Source organism: Pelophylax lessonae (assembly GCF_965119305.1).
Source record: "Pelophylax lessonae genome assembly, chromosome: 1".
In the NCBI taxonomy this organism is placed as follows: domain Eukaryota; kingdom Metazoa; phylum Chordata; class Amphibia; order Anura; family Ranidae; genus Pelophylax; species Pelophylax lessonae.
Genome location: NC_138768.1, coordinates 832684377 through 832706581, shown reverse-complemented (window position 1 = coordinate 832706581; position 22205 = coordinate 832684377). Strand labels below are relative to the sequence as shown.

Genomic DNA, 22205 nt, shown 5'->3' with positions numbered 1-22205 from the left:
CTTAACCAGTGTTCAGTGGAACACTATGGTTCCTCCAAAAGTGGCAAGGGGTTACTCAAGCAATTAACAGTGGTGGATTTACATTTCACCTAGTGGCACTTACACTCTCATTGACCATCAATGTAAGGGACCTTTTTCCACTGACCACCAATGTAAAGAGAACATTTCTACCAATGTAAGGGGACATTTCTCTATTAACCACCAATGAAAGGGGACATTTCTTAAATATTCACTAACATAAGGAAAGCAGAAGTCCTTGTTTCAGGCATTCTTTCCTGGATGCTTATAACCCTAAACATTATTATCGCTGTGTACTCCATTCATTTCCATCCAGCCGCTGTTTTTTTTCAGCCTCTTTGACTTTTACATGCAGGAGTATTGGATGTTGCATGTCTGCCTTCTGCCCACGTGAAGATGCTGGATTCTCAGGCACAGGGACCAGTGTGCATTAGGCCTTAAAAAGACAATTCTCCACTGACCACCAATGGAAGGTTACATTTCTCTACTGACCACCATAGTAAGGGGTTATGTCTCAATTGATCAGCAAGGTAAAGAAAGGGACGGGGTTTTTGTTTAAGGGGAGGGTATTTGGTGGGGTTTCACTTGTTTTGCGGATATATTGGATTTATTTTATGTTTATGGAGTCTTTATTTTTAGATGATTCTCTTGCTTATCATTTGTTCACAGTTCATTTGAAAGAAAAAAAAAAGTGCAAGAACAGTGTGCATCTAAACTACCTCATATTATATCACTCTCTTATTCAATGTTTTTATTAAGTTAAAAAGACAAGGAAAAGGTAGGACAAAAACATCCAAACATATACAAACGTTATAAGATAAGGGCATGTAATCTAGTACATTTAAATACATAACGCTGAGACTAGAGAGCAAAGGAGGACTTTAGAAAGCCGGGAGGCCCGTAATGAATATAATGTAAACAAAAGCATAAGTGCCGGTTCACACTACCGTGGCACGACTTCGGGGGCGGCCTGTGAAATTGCGTGCACCGCGACTTTGGTGCGACTTGCACAGACTTCATATAATGAATGTCAATGCAAGTCGCTCCGATGTCGCCCGAAGTAGTACAGAAACTACTTTCTAAATCGGAGCGACTTGAGTGGCTCCTATTAGAACGGTTCCCGTAGCACTGCATGGACCGCGACTTGTCAGGCTGACCAGTCGCCTGACAAGTCGCAGTAGTGTGAATGGGCACTAACAGTAACATGTTGCCACTATTTAACATGGTAAATAAATTGAGCGATTAGAAATGGGAGAAGGCAAAGGCAGTGTAGGGTGTTATGGTAATGCATATGCCAGTAAAGAGGTTAGGGAAAGCAGTTTTAAGCTTCTGACGTGAACAAAGCCATGAGGGCAACTGTGATCGTCAGGAGGGTCACTGCGCACAAAACTTGGGGGATAGGGGCTGTAAAATCATCGTAGTTGTAGTAAATGGGGGAGATTTGAGTCGTCTGTATATAAATGGTGGGGATTATCAAAAAAATCATTATATCACTTTCATTCACCACAATCCTCTATTCCCATTTATAAAAAAAAGTTAGGTATACACCAGTTAGAGCTATTATCCTTAAATAAAACTGTCCTATTGCTGGCAAATAATATACTGCCTATGCTGTTTGTCTCTATAGTAAATTTGACCTTAGTCTTGCTCATTAAAATTGCCCTGCTGGTTGTACAGTACTGTATCATCTTTGGTCTCTTAAAGCGGAGTTCCACCCAAAAGTGGAACTTCCGCTTTAAATAGTCCTAACCCCCTGACATGCCACATTTGGCATGTCATTTTTGGGGGAGGGTAGCGGGTACTTAGTTTTGACAGGTACCCGCTCCCAATTCCGCTCGGAGCGCCGCGGCGCCCTGAGCGGAAGTTCTCCTCTCTCCCTCCCTCCCTGCAATCTTCTGGGACATGTCAGAGGTCCCAGAAGATTGCCAGCCAATCACGACGTGTAGCGCAACTCGCGCATGCGCAGTGCGTACCTGGCTGTGAAGCCGCAAACTGTCACAGCCGGGTGCCCACATCAGTGATGCCGGCGCCGCGGAGCAGAGAGGGAGAAGACGGCGCATCGCTGGACCGTGGGACAGGTGAGTGTGCGGTTAGGCTGGAACTCCGCTTTAATACTTGTTAAAAAAAAAAAAAAACTCTGCTTATATGCTCTGTCTTTTTTACATTTTTGCCTATTATCCCTGATTAAACTGTTTCACTACTGGTTAATTTTAAGCTATGATGTCCTTGTATCCTAATTCTTGCGGTAAAGGAAATTTGTGCCTAGCTGTTCAATTTAATATTGTCCTGCTGCTGGCCAAAAGTTCACTGCTGTGCTATCTGTAGTCTTCCTGTAGTAAAACACCTGTCTGTACTGTTTGGAGTTACTTTTCTAAAGCCAATTAGACAGTTCACTTTTCAATGGAAGTTGCACTTCACAGTGAAATTTCACCACATTCACTAAGCACTGGGGAAAATTCCTTTGCAAAGGACAAGTGAACAGCCTAATTGCCTTTAGTAAATCAACCCTTTTGTCTTCAGTACATTTCAGCCAATACTCCCTCATTAAAAAAGTCCTGCTGCTGGCCACATTTAGACTGTTGTATCATCTATGGTCTCTTAATTCTTATAGAAAGCTTTGTAGGAATTGTGCAGCTGCAGGGCAATATTTCAACGGTCTCAGCAAACAACTGAGCACTTTCTATCTGCTGGTCAAGGAAGGTCTATTACTGCTTAGTATAAGTGTTGCTAAAAAAAAATTACTTTTTTTTCAAACTGAAATTAATCAGATTGGGGTACTGCTATGGTAAGTAAGCCAAGTAAATTGTAAATTTAAAAAAATATATATTTATTCCATAGCCAAATATGCATTGCCCGTGTATATTGTCACTGAGACTGTCCATGAGAATTGTGCTGTTATGTAACACCAAATACAGCTTCAAGGTATCCCTCTAGCACGTTATTTAAATAAATTCTGTATTTTCAATGTTGCCCTTGAAACCACATAAAAATACCCTTTACCATCTGGACAGTATTTTTATTTATTTATTTTTGCATTGGTGCATGTCCATGCCTTTTGCCTATTGACTCTAAAAGGGGTGATTCTTGTTCAATTTTGGCCATTTTTAGGCATTATTTGGATTTGCCTCTAAATTCGGGTTCACCATATTTCAAAATCAAATGAACCTTCTGCAAACTGAACCCAGGCCGATTTGCCGATCTCTAATATTACATTGTGTAGGACACATACAGTACATATAACAAAGATACAATCAGTCTGCTGTATGCAGGTTTTTTTGTTTGGGTAGCAGCTATTTCTCATTTACTCACCCCTGAAACAATGAGCTCTCCTCCTAAATTCTGCACCTCTGCTTTCACTTTGCTGCAGATATTGAGCTGGTGGCAATAGAGGGCAATGCGCTGCAGGTAGGCGAGGAGATCTTGTTTGCATGCTGAATCAGGGCACTGCGGGGAGAAAAAAGGAACAGCAACATCAGAAGACTTGATTAAATGCTGAGATTCTTGTGTTAACCGCATATCATTAAGCAATGCAATCAGATAAAATAATATGCAAACGGCATATTTAATATCGCTTTGCAAAACCACAGAGCAATTTCTTTAAGACAACAGATAAGAGTCTGTTAGGAATACTGGTGCTGCTTTTTAGGTTTTAACAAATTAGTAGCAACTTTTCAAATCCATCATTCATATTGTCAGTTCTATTTGTGCATTAACTGATCACTAAACTTGAATTACAAGAGAATTTATTAGCTTATCTGAATAAATATTTATAAGCTTTAGAAGCTCACCGGAAATGTTTCTACTTAAAATGGCATAGTGACGGGGAGAGCCTCGCCTAAAATCCATAGATCCAGCAATCCATAAGAATATATTTTGTGTGTAAGCTTTATGTGAAAGCAGGAGAAGCCGCTGTTGGATGAGACAACTGTGTTTAACGGTTAGCTTGTCTTCCCGCAGAGTTTTACAAGCTGCTAGCAGTGGGGCTAGAGGTGTGCCGATGGCATCCACCCAAACCTAAACCCTGGGGTTTCATGCCCTAGGGTTAAACGCCTAAAGTGTATGAGGTCTAAGGAAGCCCCTTAAAAGTTAATGACTAGATCAAGTACTGTTGTGTGTTGGATTACCTGCAGTGCTTTAAGTGGCCCAAAAGAGGTGCCGGTACTCTATTATAGCCTATAAATTTTGTCGCCCCCTCCCACCCCACATCAGGGTCCCCACAGAGCATCCCCCCCTTGCCTGGGCTGGGACTCCGGAGCAGGGGGACTCACTGGTGGTGACTGGCCTGGCTCTGGAGTGGGAAATATTCTTGGGGGGGGGGCAATTGAGGGCGCAGATGTCCGAAATGAGCGTACTGGTACGCTAAGGCGCATGGAGAGGTGGCGGTATGCTCAAGAGCCATATTTGGAAGTGGCGGTACTGAGTACCAGTGCATACCGGCCCACTTAAAGCACTGATTACCTGTGAACAATCTATCATTGTAATGTAAACTGTTTTATGCAATGTGAAGTGAATCAGCAGATTGCTCTAATAATTAGGAAAAGGTAATGTTACCCACTCCTGGCTGTTTATTGTCCTGCCTTTTCTGTGGCCTATAACTACAAGGGGAGGTAACATTTCTGGGCTCTTTCTGCCTCTGCATGGGAATTAACCAGAGAGGTGCTGCATAATAAGATTCTACCTTAGGAGAGCTATATCCCCCCCCCCCCCTAAAGGGTACCCAGTCAGGGTACGGAAGAGGACTAAGGACTTTGTGGACTCTGAGATGGCAGCCTCGATAGGAAGACAACCTAAGAGAGTCAGAGTGAGAAATAATTAAGTATACAGACACTGTGCTGTATCAACTAAACTTGGTTCAGTAAAGTCCCAAGTTAACTCAAAGGTGCCTGGTCTGAAGGTCTTGTAAATATGATGCATGTAATGACTAATCCAAAAAATCAGGCCTGGTGCAACAAAATGGGGCATGAAGAAGAGAGGAAGGAGGGCCATCATATAAGGGTTAATTGTGCAAAGGAGTTAATGGAAGACTTAGCTAACATGTCACTGTCATGAGCAACCAGCAAGTAGTTGGGAGTACTATATCAACCAGCCAAAAGGAGTTAGAACTTGGCATGGGGGACGGTAACCCTGGTAGAGAGAGGGGGTCAGTGCCATATTTCCCCCGTCTTAAAAGGGTACCCAGTGAGGGTACTGAAGAGAAAGGATGATCGAACTTTTGAAAAGTTCGGTTCGACCAGAACACCCGAATTTCCCAAAAATTCGGTTCGGATTTCAGAACACCATTGAAATCAATGGGACCCGAACTTCAGTAATCTAAAAACACAATTTTTAAGCCCTAAAACCCAATAAATGCCCCTAAAAAGTGCCTAGGGTTCTGGGTCATGCCCCATTAACTATTAATCACACAAAAAAATTCTTAAAAATTGTAATTTTTGATAAAAAAGCCAATTATTGAAAAAAAAAAAGAGAGAGATTTTTTTATTTTGACTTTGGATTTAGTATCTGGGGGGTCTAAAAAGTGTACATGTGAAGTTTCAGCTCTGTAGCATATCCAGAACCATGAAAAAAAAAGATAATTTTTCATTAGAACAGGGATGTGGGACCCTCCTTTAACACCTATATGATCTTTTTTTCTGGTTCTGGACATGCTACAGAGCTGAAACTTCACAGGTACACCTTTTAGACCCCCCAGACACAAAATCACACAAAAAAGTTCTTAAAAATTGTCATTTTTGATAAAAAAAGCCAATTATTGAAAAAAAAAAAAAAAGAGATTTTTTGATTTTTATTTATTAGTGTGAGGAAAGGGATATCTAGTGTAGTTAGAGTGCTCCTTTACACTTAAGTTAGCTTCAAAAATTTTGTTTCTGTAGGGAAAGTGTTAAGTGTCAGGGGACCATAGTGTAGTGTAGGGTTAACTGGCAGTGACTGCTATGGCAGGGTGACAAAACCCTTCCATAGCAGGGTGACGGCTATAGAGAAATGATCATTTCTCTGAATTGCTTCGGCACACCCATATGGCTTCTCACCAGCCAAGCATTTTTTATGCTGCAGGGGCTGCCAATGCCAGTGCTTTTTTGAGGACATGTTTGATGTCAGACATGACATCTGAACATGTGTATAGGGGGTATATATACACATATATGTCTGTATATATACCCCTAGACATATATAGGTGTGATAGTAGCAGAAATAAATGCTTGCGCTAATGAAATCATTTACAGTAATATATTTCTGCTACTATCACACCTATATATGGCTAGGTGTCTATATACATATAATTATGTGTGTATATATACCACTATACACAAGTTCAGATGTTTTGCCTGCCTCAAAAGAACCCAAAAAAATGCCAAAAAAACGCTAGCGTCAAAAAAAAAAAATGCCCAGGTGTGTTTTTGCTGGCATTTTTGGGGGGTTTTGGAGGCAGGCAAAACATCTGAACTTGTGTATAGTGGTGTATATACACACATCCATACATTTATATACACACCTAGACATATATAGGTGTGATAGTAGCAGAAATATATGCTTGCGCTAATGAAATCATTTACAGTAATATATTTCACAAGTTCAGATGTTTTGCCTGCCTCAAAAGAACCCAAAAAATGCCAAAAAAAACGCTAGCGTCAAAAAAAAAATGCCCAGGTGTGTTTTTGCTGGCATTTTTTGGGGGGTTTTGGAGGCAGGCAAAACATCTGAACTTGTGCACAGTACCACTATACACAAGTTCAGATGTTTTTCCTGACTGCAAAGAACCCAAAAAAATGCCTACTTTGAAACCGGCAAGGTGTGAAAACCGAGGAGAGAAGCTAACCCCCTGAGCTGAAAGTTTTCTAATACATACAATCCTTTTTTTTCTGGTTCTGGACATGCTACAGAGCTGAAACTTCACAGGTACACATTTTAGACCCCCCAGACACAAAATCACACAAAAAAAGTTCTTAAAAATTGTCATTTTTGATAAAAAAGCCAATTATTGAAAAAAAAAAAGAGATTTTTTGATTTTTACTTTAGATTTAGTATCTGGGGGGTCTAAAAAGTGTATAAATATATGGATGTGTGTATATACACCACTATACGCAAGTTCAGATGTTTTGCCTGCCTCCAAAACCCCCCAAAAAATGCCAGCAAAAACACACCTGGGCATTTTTTTTTTTACGCTAGCGTTTTTTTGGCATTTTTTGGGGTTCTTTTGAGGCAGGCAAAACATCTGAACTTGTGTATAGTGGTATATATACACACATAATTATATGTATATAGACACCTAGCCATATATAGGTGTGATAGTAGCAGAAATATATTACTGTAAATGATTTCATTAGCGCAAGCATTTATTTCTGCTACTATCACACCTATATATGTCTAGGGGTATATATACACAGACATATATGTGTATATATGCCCCCTATACACATGTTCAGATGTCATGTCTGACATCAAACATGTCCTCAAAAAAGCACTGGCAGTGGCAGCCCCTGCAGCATAAAAAATGCTTGGCTGGTGAGAAGCCATATGGGTGTGCCGAAGCAATTCAGAGAAATGATCATTTCTCTATAGCGGTCACCCTGCTATGGAAGGGTTTTGTCACCCTGCCATAGCAGTCACTGCCAGTTAACCCTACACTACACTACGGTCCCCTTACACTTAACACTTTCCCTACAGAAACTAAATTTTTGAAGCTAACTTAAGTGTAAAGGAGCACTCTAACTACACTAGATATCCCTTTCCTCACACTAATAAATAGCTAAATGACACTTTTAAAGTAAAATTAACAGAACTGCTTCCACTCTCTTCCATGTACAGTATAACAATGCTAGGAATATGGCAGGGGCGATCTTATATACTGGGGGGCGTATTCACTAATGATTGGTCTAGGGACCCCCTAGTCACTCCAATCACATTCCTAGCATTCTCCTGCCCCCTCAATTGGCTTTTGCTAATGGTTCTGGTCCAATCACGGGCTTTTAAAGCCCATTTCCTGAAGCATTGCATTTTGGGCGGTTCTGGTTGCCGAATTCTGAACTTTTTGGGCAAAAAGTTCTAAATTCGGCCGAACCTCGAACACCCAATGTTCGGGCCGAACCGATGGTCGACCCGAACCGTTCGATCATCCCTACTGAAGAGGACTAAGGACTTTGTGGACTTTGCACTACTCTGAGGTATGAGATGGCAGCCTAGATAGGAAGACAACCTAAGAGAGTCAGAGTGAGAAATAATTAAGTGTACAGACACTGTGCTGTATCAACTAAACTTGGTTCAGTAAAAGTTCCAAGTTAACTCAAAGGTGTCTGGTCTGAAGGTCTTGTAAAGGGGATGCATGTAATGACGAATCCAAAAAATCATGTCTGGTGCAACAAAATGGGGCATGAAGAAGAGAGGAAGGAGGGCCATCATATAAGGGTTAATTGTGCAAAGGAGTTGATGGAAGACTTAGCTAACATGTCGCTGTCATGAGCAACCAGTAAGTAGTTGAGTGTGCTATATCAGCCAGCCAAAAGGAGTTAGAACTTGGCTTGGGGGACGGTAACCCTGGTATAGAGAGGGGGTCAGTGAGCTGACTCCCTCCCTAGTTTCGCTACCCCATATTCACGGGAATGACATTACAGCACAGAGAAACTATGCATCTAGCCTAATGTGCTAAAGTTTGATTAATAAACAGAGAGCTGTGCTGTATGTAAGGCAGGATCCTCGCATTGTTACTGGAAAGAGGTGGCAATCATGGCTGTGCCGGTGGAGGAGGACACATGCTCTGCGATGTCCCCTCACAATTCTGCATTCAGGAAGATAAGGTTTACAGTATTATGGGAAGAGTGCTTCACAGTAGAGTGTTTCATGTGTAAAGTGGAACTGTGCAAAGAGAAATGGCTCACTTCTAAGTTAGGGTGCTGATTTATTGCTGATGCTCGCATACCCATGGCCCCATGCCTGTTTCCCGGGCATAAGTGAGCGCTAATGTCGGGAGATTAGCCCCGCCCACATGCTTTAAGGCATCATGGGCTCATTTTTATTGGAACCCTGGCAGCACCTTATACTTACCTTTTGTCTGCTCCCAGGGCCGGCGCTACCGCTAGGCGAACAAGGCAGCCGCCTAGGGCGCACTGCCGCCTAGGGCGCATCCATACCTCCTGCTACCAAACGTCCCTGATTCGCCGGTATCGTCCCCGGCAAATCAGGGCAGACTGCTCCTCTGCCACTTTTCCCTGGATCCAGGAGCACAGAACAATACCCTGGACTGCCTTGTTGTTTGGATACTTAGGCATCCAGCACTTTCACCCTGGGGTGAAGAGAGAGTCTTCCTTGTCTATGTCTATGCTTCATGTATCATCTTGAAGCTAACGCATGGCAACCTTTCACTTTGCTTATAGTGATTAAATGGAAAAGTGGGGGAACAAAGGCAAGGTACTGTAAGCCTGTTGATTAAAGCACAGTTTCATGTTAATTGTTTTTTCTCTTGAAAACTGTTGCAGTGGGTCAAAGTGAGGGTATGGATGTATTTATTTTCTTGAACTCTTAATGGGGTTGATTTACTAAAAGAGTAAAGGAAAATTGTATGTTCATTAGCAAAGTGAACTTTGACAAATAAGGTGAGCCTGAATTCACTTTGTATATCCAATTATGTATGAGGGACATTTAACAAAGGCTATTTTTCTATTGGGTTAACACAGTTTACCTTACGTAATATCAATCATTTTGCTATGTAAACAGACTCGGTTCATTAAAGGTTTGATTTTTTTTTTTTTGCATAGTTACATTGGTTCTTAGTCTAGGTAGGTCTTCAGGGTCCTGCAACCAGATGGGGTTACTTTTTTGGCACCAGCACCATTCACAGAATGTCTTACATTTTTTAAATTAATTAAAGCCATTCTCATTTTGGACGATGTGGAGAATGGTGTCAGTGATATCACAATTTACACCTCTTCCAATCAGAGAATGCCTTGTATTTATTGGAAAAATACAAGGTGTCCTGTCAATGATGACCATGATGATCAAGCAACCCCTGTGGTTACTATGCAGAAGGCCATCTGACCGGGAGGATTGGTGCTATCACTGTAGTAGCTACAACCAGGGCCGGTGCTACTACTAGGCGAACTAGGCAGCCGCCTAGGGCGCGCTGCCACCTAGGGCACAGCCATGGCCAGTGACACATTCCTCTCCTGTCACCTCCTCATCCCCGGTAGATGTCACCTCTAGAGAGGGGGGCAGTGTGTACAGGAAGGGGGGTGTAGGGTTAAAGGGGGCGGTGTGTATGGGAAGGGGGTGTAGGGTTAAAGGGGTGTAGCATTAAAGGGGGACAGTGTGTGCATGAAGGGGTGAAGTGTTAAAGAGGGGTAGTGTATGCAGGAAGAGGGAGAAGCGTTAAAGGGGGGCAGTGTGTGCCGAAAGGGGGGGCAGTGTGTACAGGAAGGGAGGTATAGGGTTAAAGGAGGGCAGTGTGTACAGGAAGAGGGGTGTATGATTAAAGGAGGGCAGTGTGTACAGGAAGGGAGGTGTAGGGTTAAAGGAGGGCAGTGTGTACAGGAAGAGGGGTGTAGGATTAAAGAGGGCAGTGTATACAGGAAGGGCAGTGTAAGGCTAAAAGGGGGCATTATGTGCAGGAAGGGGGGCAATGTGTTTTTTTTTTGGGGGTTGCAAGTAGCTGGTCTTGCCTAGGGCGCAAAATAGTCTGGCACCGGCCATGGCTACAACTACTACAGTGATTTGCAGCTTCAACAGTGGTCGCTCAGATATAACTTATGCAGGTTTACATGGACCAACTTTATGTATGCAATAAAAATCATACCTAAATTTTAGCTTTAAAGCGTTTGTAAGTGTTTCATATTCTTGGTATGTGCCTGCTGTACCATGTACTTTTATGAAAAATGATCCGGTTCTCTTTGTATTGCTTCTTATGTGTGAAATACCTGGTGGTTCTGCCAGTCCCTCTGCTTTTCTATTAAAAACTAACCACACTAAGCATCTGTTGTTTCTCCACCCCCAGCTCTTTTGCAGCTGAGAACAGAGGGAATGTGATCACTTATAAGAAAGGGGAAAATAAGGTATTTGTAATTTTTTTTATATCTATAAACAGGTGTTTTCCTTTTATTTCCATTTTGAACGGAATGGGTTGTTTAACAAGGTGATGGTTTACAATCACTTTAAGTAAATCAATCCCATTATAAATAATATATTATGAATAATAAATTAGTTGTGGTGCTCCTTTAACGCTGAGCATAGTAAATGTCTAAAATCAGAAAATATAATTTGTTATCTAGGTAATAGAGGATGCAGTTTAATGGAAGTGCTCCGCTTGTATTATTTACTACTAGAGAAGCGATAAGCAAATCATTGCAGATCATTGCAAAGTAAACCAACCATATTTCATCATGCAAATAAATAATTTTAATGAAGAAGCTGTGAGTTCTCGGGCAATGGTTGGAGGGTAAACTGTCCTATGAATACTGCTCCCCTTTAGCTATGCTCATTTCACATGAATAATATTTGTGGAGTCCGAAGGATGCGATGATTGATATATTGCCGGAGTGCAGCAGTCATAATTCATCACTTGTTCATAGCTGAGGCTCCTAAAAAGGTATTCAGAGGAAATGCAAATCAGAGACGTGATTTGCTATAAGTAAACATGAAATAAATGCGAGTAATATCCATGACTTTTGATGAGTTAATGTCTTGTAAAGAGAAACAGGAATGTTGTCAGGATTATTTACGGGGAATGTATGCTATGAAATAAAGTGAGAACCAGTATATGGAGACATTGAAAGGTGGCACTCTCAGCAGGTTCCTGCCATCCTAAGCCACCTTGGACATCCACTGGACATTGTGCGTTGGTTTATATATACAGAAGCAAATAGATATTTAACTTCTTGCTACAACACAACATGGTCTACTGTAATGAGGACAGCTATCTTAAACAGGTATCTACTGTCTTAAACACATGACTAAACCCCCCAAAAAATCATTCTGAAGGTTTTGTATATGTACTCTTGGGACACCACGTCTGGGAGTGACAAACGGTGGAGCCAGTGCTGCAGTGTGTGCCTTCGCTGACCAGTCCCTATTCATGAGGTCATCGTGCTGTGCACCATGCCACTATTGACATCCACTTGTGTGTCAATTTATCAATATGGAAGCATACAGACATTGCACTTCTCACTACAGGGCTTTAAACACAGCATGGTCTTCTGTGTTCAGGAGAGCTGTCATAATCCGGTATCTAAACCCCCCTTCTGATGCTTTTTTCTTTTTTTTTTTTTTTAACTCATCCAAGTGTTCCATCCATGTCCCTTTGAGTGCTGCCTCTAAGAGCAGCAGCCAGTGGTATAAGTGCCGAAGGCCAGTACCTGGGCTGACCAGTCCCTCTTCATGAAGTCATCATACTGTGAAGCTTAAGATGACCACGCCTCTGGACTACCAATAGGAAGTGTATATGTCACCCAGGGCATCCTAAAGAAGAACCCTTCTTCTCTTCAATAAATAAAATAGAGGGCCCAGTGATACCTAGGCTAAGAAACTCTAGTCTAAAACACCCTTTTTCATGACTAGAGTTGAGCGGACACCTGGATGTCCGTGTTCGGCGGGTTCGGCCGAACTTGAAAAAAAAGTCCGGGTCCATGTCCCGGACTTTTTCCGAACTTTACCCAGACACCGAACCCCATTGAAGTCAATGGGGACCCAAACTTTCAGGCACTAAAATGGCTCTAAAAAAACAATGGAAAGGGCTAGAGTGCTGCAAATGCCAGCAAAATGTAGTTAAGATCATGGCAAGTGCTCTTAAAAAAAAAAAAAAAATTCCCCTTTAAATTTGTAATTTTTAAATAGCAGATTAGAACAGCAATCTGTAGTAAAATATAGCTGAACGCTGCACACAACAGACTGATAAAAATATATTTTTTTCTCCCTCCTCCTCCTCCTCCTCCTCAGTGGGCTCAAGTGAGGGCAAAAAGATTGTTCACTGCACCACCCCCCACACAGCAAAATCGATGTAGATCGCTAACGGACGATTGTTCTGTCCTGTGTCTCCTATCTGACCCTGCCTAATCTCTCCAGCCTGTCCCTAAAATGCTCAAATATCTTTCCCTGCCTACACTCCGACCTGTCCCTGCATTCTTTTCGGGCACAATTTTTCCCTGTCTGTCCCTAATCAGCAGCAGCCAGCACATATGATGTGTGCTCTCTCCCTACACTACAGCAGAATGACGCACCGCGCTGTGTCTCTCGAGCTTATAAAGACATGGGTCACATGCTTCAGATGGCCAATCACAGCTACTAATACATTAGTAGGCATGGCTGTGATGGCGCACACCAGTTAAACGCTTGTTGATTGGCTGTTGAAAGCCCGCCATTAAAAGCGCGCCATTACATACAAAACAGGAAATAAAATTACCGAACACGGATTTTAAACCCGAACATACAGTAAAGTTTTCAGGGTCTGTGTCCGGGTAGCAAAAATCCAATAATACGGTACGGACCCGAATAATACAGTCCGTGTTCGCTCAAAACTATTCATGACCAATGTAAAAGGACAGTTTAGCCTAAATAAAATTCTTTATTTAAGAGCTTCACCGATATACACAGTACATCAACATCTTATTTTTCCTTTGTACACATTACAAACAGAAATTAGCAGCACTAGTATCACCAAAACGGAGCTTGGATTAGTATAGTAGGGTATTTGGTGAAATTACCCCCAATTTTTACTTAGGGAGTCTTTTTTTTAATAATTAATAAATGAGGAAAGGTTCAGGGCAAACAGATAGCTGAATTTATGCTTTAAAAATATAAAATGTTACAGGGCGTGTCCAAGATGGCGCTGAGAGCGGACGCTTAATTCTGAGCTCTGCTGGCCACTGCATTTATCCTGCTTCTATCCTGGTGTAGAACCTCCTTATTAGACCTTTTCTGTCTCTCTACATCGGTGGAACCTTATGGTGATAACCATGAGGAAAGGGGCTATTCCAGCTCAACGCACGGGCTCCTCCGCAGCAGCCTCTACTCCACTGGAAGTGACACATGTGACCGCCACATCCGCAGATATGGCCATACAGACGGAGCATTCATCCTTCCCTCAGGCAGAGGCTACGGACTTTGAAGCATTAATGGCGGCTATTAACAACTGCCAAACAGCCCTCACAACTAAGATCGACTATGTACAATCGAACATAGGTTTCATCCGGCAGGACCTACACTCCTTCTGTGACAGCATTAACACAGTGGAGCAGTGGGTCTCAGACGTGGAGGACTGCCAGTGTGACCATGTGGCCGATCTCCATACACTGAAGATCAAGGTCCGCCATCTTGAGATCAAGGCGGAGGACATGGAGAACAGGAACTGGCGAAATAACCTGTGAATCCTGGGCCTCCCCAGGCGGAGAAAGGTAATGACCCAGTGACCTTTACTGAGCGCCTCCTTACCTAGCTTCTGCCTTTGGCCAAGTTTTATCCATTCTTCTCACTTGAAAGAGCCCATTGTATGTCACCTAACAGAGTGCCTCCTGGAGCCCCTCCGCACACGTTTATTTTCGAGCTCCTTCATTGTAAAGACCGTGACCTGGTCTTTCGTGCTGCCAGAGCGCAAGTTGAGCTCCTTCATGGCAATATCAAGTTGATGATATTTCTTGACTACTCGGTGGAGACTCAACGGCAAAGCAATTCCTTTGACAAAGTACGAGCTAAACTGCGAGAACATGGGCTCAAATACAGTATGCTATTTCCTGCACGCCTTTGTATTCAAGATGGGGGTTTGGTGATATACTTCCCATTTCCTGAGGAAGCTATGTCTTTCCTGGAAACCCTCCGCAAATAACCTGTCTCCTCCTTGAAAGTTGCGCCTTTACCTTCCTGCTCCCCTGTTATTGGCAGCCCACCTTATTTGTTAATTTGTGTGCTTTTTTGGAACTACATATCCTTCACTTGCTTTATGCTTTACCTTTTGCATTTGTTGGCACCTTTATGCACTCATGGCACCTCCCTGAACTCTGTTGGGAATCCTCATATACTATGTGACACCATGACCAAGAAACCTTACTTCGCATCTATAGTATCTCACACAAGTGAGTACACCCCTCACATTTTTGTAAATACTTTATTATATTTTTTCATGTGACATCACTGAAGAAAAGACACTTCGCTACAATGTAAAGTAGTGAGTGTACAGCTTGTATAACAGTGTAAATTTGTTGTCCCCTCAAAATACCTCAAAACGCAACCATTAATGTCTAAACCGCTGGCAACAAAAGTGAGTACACCCCTAAGTAACAATGTCCAAATTGGGCCCAATTAGCCATTTTCCTTTGCTGGTGTGACTAGTTAGTGTTACAAGGTCTCAGGTATGAATGGGGAGCAGATGTGTTAAATTTCATGTTATCGCTCTCACTCTCTCATACTAGTCACTGGAAGTTCAACATGGCACCTCATGGCAAAGAACTCTCTGAGAATTAAAAAAAAAAAAAGAATTGTTGCTCTACATAAAGATGGCCTAGGCTATAAGAGTATTGCCAAGACCCTGAAACTGAGCTGCCACATGGTGGCTAAGACCATACAGCGGTTTAACAGGACGGGTTCCACTCAGAACAGGCCTCACCATGGTCGACCAAAGAAGTTTAATGCACATGCTTAGCGTCATATCCAGAGGTTGTCTTTGGGAAATAGACGTATGAGTGCTGCCAGCAATGATGCAGAGGTTGAAGGGGTGGGGGGATCAGCCTGTCAGTGCCGCACACTGCATCAAATTGGTCTGCATGGCTGTCGTCCCAGAAGGAAGCCACTTCTAAAGATAATGCACAGGAAAGCCCACAAACCGTTTGCTGAAGACAAGCAGACTAAGGACATGAATTACTGGAACCATGCCCTGTGGTCTGATGAGACCAAGATAAAATTATTTAGTTCAGATGGTGTCAAGCGCGTGTGGCAGCAACCAGGTGAGGAGTACAAAGACAAGTGTGCCTTGCCTACAGTCATGCATGGTGGTAGGAGTGTCATTCTCTGGGGCTGCATGAGTCCTGCTGGCACTGGGGAGCTACAGTTCATTGAGGGAACCATAAATGGCAACATGTACTGAAGCAGAGCATGATCCCCTCCCTTCGGAGACTTGTCTACAGGGCAGTATTCCAATATGATAATGACCCCAAACACACCTCCAAGATGACCACTGCCTTGCTAAAGAATCTGAGGGTAAAGCTGATGGACTGGCCAAGCATGTCTCCAGACCTAAACCTTATTGTGCATCTGTGGGGCATCCTCAAATGGAAGTTGGAGGAGTGCAAGGTCTCTAAAATCAACCAGCTCTGTGATGTCATCATGGAGGAGTGGAAAAGGACTCCATTGGCAACCTGTGAAGCTCTGCTGAACTCCACGCCCAAGAACGTTAAGGCAGTGCTGGAAAATAATGGAGCCACACAAAATATTGACACTTTGGGCCCAATTTGGACACTTTAACTTAGGGGTGTACTCACTTTTGTTGCCAGCGGTTTAGACATTAATGGCTGTGTGTTGAGTTATTTTGAAGGGACAGGAAATTTACACTGTTATACAAGCTGTACACTCACTACATTGCAGCAAAGTGTAATTTCTTCAGAGTTGTCACATTAAAAGATATAATAAAATATTTACAAAAATGTGAGGGGTGTATTCACTTTTGTGAGATACTGTGTATGCCTACTTATGCCTTAGTTCCTCTTCCTCATCTTGATGTTACATTGTTTAGAATTTGTGGGCTTCTCATCGGATCTACTGTTTAAATTTATGCTCCTGGCTTCTAGCCGGGTGATCTACACATATTTTACTTTGGCCTTCAGAGACTCTTCTTTTTGTTTTTTTCCCCCTTTTTTATATACTGTTTGACCCTTTGGGGTGTATTGCATATGGTGCCCACCCCATCCCCCGTGGGGACCTCCTCAAGTTCACTAGGGGGGAGGCGGGGAAGGTTCCTCCTTTTGGGGCCTTGTTATTTGTTTGTTATGTTTTGTTTTTATTGCAGCTGTGTCTATTGTATTTCTCCTGCTTTTGGGGCACTCTTTGATGGTTATGCTAAGTTCAGTGGTTATTCCTAGTTGGGTGACTATCCAAATCTGGCCGGGCATGGCGGACTATGCCTCATCTTTCCCACTACCATCATGGCAGTATGTAACATTATTTCATGGAATACTCAGGGTCTGAACGCCCCCATAAAGTGCTCCTTGGTTTTCCAGTTTCTTAAAAAGCATCAGCCTCACATTTGCATCCTCCTATTTTCATCCAGTAGGCAGTAAGGTCCTTAGCCTTAAAAAAAACGTGGGTAGGTCACCACTACCACTCCACCTATTCCACCGATTCCAGGGGAGTTAGTGTCTTAACCACTTCCGCCCTGCCTAACTTGGATTTACTGCGGCACTCCTACGTCGCTCGTCCATGAGACTGTAGGGGGCGAGCGTGCGATTGTTCCCTGGGTAGCCAGCGCGCGTGCCCAGCGGCTCGGATGGCCGCCGGCCACTCGCGATCTCCCTCAGGAGAGGGAGAAAGACAGACGGCTGATGTAAACACAGCCGTCTGTCATTCTCACTGAAGTAAGCACAGAGGCTATGCGATCCTGCTATATAGGATCGCATGTCTCTGTGGTTACTTCACTAGCCACGCCCCCTGACAGTTAGAATCATGCCCCTAGGGACACACTTAACCCCTTGATCACCAATAAAGTTAACCCCTTCCCTGCCAGTGTCATTTTTACAGTAACAGTGCAGTAACAATGTAGTAATGTCACTGGTACCCCCAAAAGTATAAAAAATGTCAGTCACAATGTCGCAGTCACGCAAAAAAAATTGCAGATCACCGCCATTACTAGTTAAAAAAAAAACAATAAAAATGACATAAATCTTTCCCGTAGTTAGTAAACGCAATAACTTTTGCGCAAACCAATCAAAATACGCTTATTGTGATTTTTTTACCAAAAATATGTAGCAGAAAACAAATTGGCCTAAAATGTTAAAAAAAAAATATTTTTAAATTTTTTAAGAATTTCATATAAAAAAATGTGAAAAATATTGTTATTGTTTCAAAATTGTCGCTCCTTTTTTGTTTATAGCACAAAAAATAAAAATCGCACAGGTGATCAAATACAACCAAAAGAAAGTTCTGTTTGTGGCAAAAAAAGGACGTCAATTTCATTTGGGTACAGCGTCGCACGACCGCACAATTGTCAGTTAAAGTCACACAATGCCGAATTGCAAAATAGGGCCTGGTCATTGAGCAGCCAAATCCTCCGGGGCTAAAGTGGTTAATATACAAAACCCTTCCATTTCGGCTGCTAGACCTGTTGCTGGATCTGGATGGTCACTATGTTATTAAACATTCTCTGCTCTATAATTTGGAGGGGGTGCTAGTGGGTCAATACTTACACCTCCCCAGCCTCAAAACAACTCCTTGTTTCTATAGCGTGTGAATTGGCCAAATACCAGACTGACGCTATAATCATGTTAGGTGCCTGTAATATGGTTTTGGACCCGGGGCTGGGCAGACTGCACTCAGATGGCTCATCCTGCAGGGAGCTTCAAGCCTAAATTGACTCGTATAACCTCAAAGATGTTTGGGAATGGAAAAACCCCTCCTTGCAGGTCTATCCATGCCACTCAGGTACTCACAAAACCTTGTCCCGCATTGATTTGATTTTGTCGGGTGCCTCTGTCCTTCCGTGGGTCCAATAGATCTCAATTCTCTCCCTGGGGCATATCTGATCACACCACCCTTCTAGTCCAGCTTACCATTTCTGTGGCTCCATCCAAAGGGCTTTGGTGCCTGTCTCGCTTCTGGGTCTCTGACACCGGGATAGATATGGCCTATCGCTCTCACCTGTTGATATACTAGACCCAGAATGCTGGTTCTGCACTATCGGGTACTACTTGGGACGCCTTTAAGGTGTTCACCAGGATGTCAGGACTATTGTAAGAAATAGGCATGTTTTTCATAGTGCATGTGAAGAACTATGGACTGCATGACCCCAGAGACAAAGTTCAATTCATGGCCTTCACTATAAACTTCAATAAGAGACTCAGGTTTCTAGTTTCCATTATTTGTTTTTGAAAAGTGGTAAGCCGTTGTTGACTAACCCTGGAAATAACACCTATATTCTATCGTCTTGAAAAAGGAATATCTTTGAAGAAGCCATAAACATCATGTCCTGGCCATGAGTTGTTTTCCATACAATAGCAGCTCCTAAAAGGTTTTACAAGGACAGCTGTATAATGGATTACCTAACTAACAGACCATTGTTTCAAGTATGGAAAAATCAACAACAGAGAAGCCATGGGAAGAAAGTTTTTATTTCTGTTCATCAACTTAGACCTATTGGAACTCTATTTTTAAATGAAGTTAATATAATTATAAGCATCTAAACCTCCTTGTTCCATCATATACCAAGAGCGGATTTCGAAATGATGGTTAAATGGACAATCCTCCATTGAAGGTAATATGATATCAGTTAGATAGCAGTTGATGATTAAATTTGATTTCATATTGTAGATCCCAGACCATGTCATGATTATATTATTTATTAGCATAATAATTCTCTAGTAGATAACCTTCTGACTGAACATATAACTTGTATCAATAATTAAAATTCTTGGTTACTGTATATCAATTTAGATAATCACGTATTCTTAACTAAGATATATATATATATATATATATATGGTATTAGTATGCATACTCATTACAAGGCGTTACCAGAACTAAACATTCCAAAGAGATATAATGGACAATCCAAAAAGTTATTACTATAAATTAATGTAGTAACTTCTATCAAAGATGTTTGCTCCCTAACATACATGGTGGTTAGTAGAGGTATTGCATAATTACTTAACCAATTAATGGTTATTTACCTCAACTAATGGGAAGAAGTTCCACCTTCTGGGTTTGGCTTATTATAGAGAGATAGGGACACATCGACACACACACATCCCTCCATACACACTCATACTCACTCACACTCATCATACTCCATCTTACTTCACACCCTCATTTTACGCCTGACACTCTGAAAAACTTTAAGGATGCCAGACGCAAGCTCCTCCCTAACCAGCCACCATTTTGGGAAAGGCAGCCATCTTAGGACTCTGGTAATGACCATTTTGAGCCAGCAGCCATTTTGGAGTGGTAATTATGCATTATTGATTCTTTGATTTTTGTTTCCTTGTATGCTATAAAATCGTATGCTCAGGTTATTTAAATTACCTCCCCCGATGTAACAACCATTTTAGATTTTTCCTTATTCTCACTCCAACTGCAGAGGAGTAACTGTTGACTACGCAATTCGCAGACAATTGTCTCTGATATATAAAATTCTTAATATATGGTTTTTACTCCTTCTGGGAAAAAGTAATTCTGTCCTTTGATTTACATAGCTGAGCCAAACTGATTCAACTAGCATTATAATTAAGTTTGTATTTTATGTGAGATTACATTTTTGTGTCACCCATATCTAACTATTTATTGTGAATACATGTCTTGTGAATAAATATATATATATATTCCCTCTTTAGTCTGTATTCACTATGTTTGGTATATGCTGTTAAAAATAAATTAATTGATTAAAAAGAACTCGTTATACATCGTTCAGAATATTATTCTCGAATGTATAACGCACAACAAGGGGTACATACCAAAACCTTATTAAGCAGGCACGTCTAGCTTCCAAGGTTGACCTGGATAGGGCTGAACAAAAAGCCACATGGCTTGAGTAGGTATTCACCAGCTCTCTGGATACTCGGACTACCGTACTTGGCAGGAGGCCCTTAGCAAGGTTCTATTGCTACGCATGACTGCTACTAAAAGATGGTATTGCACCAATCTCAGAGAATATTTGAACATGGGGAAAAAATATCAGACTGCTGGCGTGGCTGGCTAAAGAGAAAACTGGTCCTGTCACTATATCTAGACTTTGATCTCCTTCTGTCGATCTCCTGACAGACCCAGCCTCTATCAACAAATGTTTTGGTTCCTATTATTACTTTATAGTTCTAAAGTAGCCTATGCTGATGAAGACTTAGCTTCCTTCCTGGATGCTGCGGACCTCCCCGGTTGACTCCAGCCTATAGTGCTAAGCTTGATGGCCCTATTACTACTGTGGAGGTGTGGTCAGCTCTGCTGTTACTCCAGGTCTGTAAGACTCCTGGGCCAGGTGGTCTGTCTTCAGAGTTTTACAAGACCTATAAGACCTATGTGGAAGATATGATGCCATGAGATGTTGAGTCAGTCCCGACACTCTAGAACCCTCCCCCCCACCCCTCTATGTCTGAGGCTGTAGTGGTGGTATTGCTCAAGCCCGAGCGCGATTCCTGATTTATGCTGTTCTTACTGGCCGATCTCCTTACTGAACTTAGACACAAAAATCTTGGCAAAAGTGCTGCTACTTCAGTTCAGTTTCAGTCTGGATTCATCCCAGGTAAGGGCACTGATTTTAATATTGATAGACTCTTTACTCGTATTGCCCTGGTCTTTCCAAACAGCACTGGGTGGTGGTCACCTTGATGCCAAAAAGGCTTTTGATTCTGTTGAGTGGAGCCACCTCTGGGCTTTCTTGGAGAGGTTTGGGTTTGGACCCCGCTACATTAGTTTGTTATACTCAGCTCTGACAGCAAAAATCTTGACTAGTAACAACCTGTCCTCTCCTTTTCTGCTCTATACGCCAGGGATGCCCCCTCTCCTCAGGTTTTTTTGCCCTGGCAATGAAACCCCTCGCTGCGACTCTACAAGCTGCTACGGAGGTTCAAGGTATACAGGTAGGAACCCTGATTGAAAGAATAACACGATACGCGAATGATGCCCTTTTATTTTTAAGAGACCCCTTTTCTTCCCTGCAGGCCGCACTTAGGATAGCAAATGATTTTGGTGCCTCCTCTGGGATAGGGATCAACTGGGATAAATCCATTTTTTTCCTCCCTTGGTACTAGGTCCTCTCCTTCTGTTACAAACACCCCACTTGTGTGGACCACTGAATTTAAGTACCCTGGTATACATGTTGGTACTACCATCCAGACCTTTGTGGAACTTAATTTATTGCCCCTGCTGCATTCCCTGTCCCAGAGATGCACCACATGGCGAACCCTTCTGTTATCGACTGTAGGTAGAGTTACCTACCTGCTTAACATGATCTTCTTACCCAAGTTTCTATATTTTTTCCACAACACCCCCGAAATTATCCCCAAATCTTTCTTTAATAGCCTGGA

General features: G+C 42.3%; 1 protein-coding gene across 2 annotated transcripts in view; it reads right to left on the bottom strand.

Annotated features, from left to right (window-relative positions):
- LOC309557588 (catenin alpha-2) overlaps positions 1–22205 on the bottom strand; it is a 963358-nt gene that overhangs the window by 174043 nt on the left and 767110 nt on the right. For both annotated transcript variants that reach the window (XM_082260379.1, XM_082260380.1), the window contains exon 10: positions 3328–3462. In XM_082260379.1, the coding sequence (XP_082116505.1) occupies positions 3328–3462 (135 nt within the window). The remainder of the gene's footprint in view (positions 1–3327; positions 3463–22205) is intronic.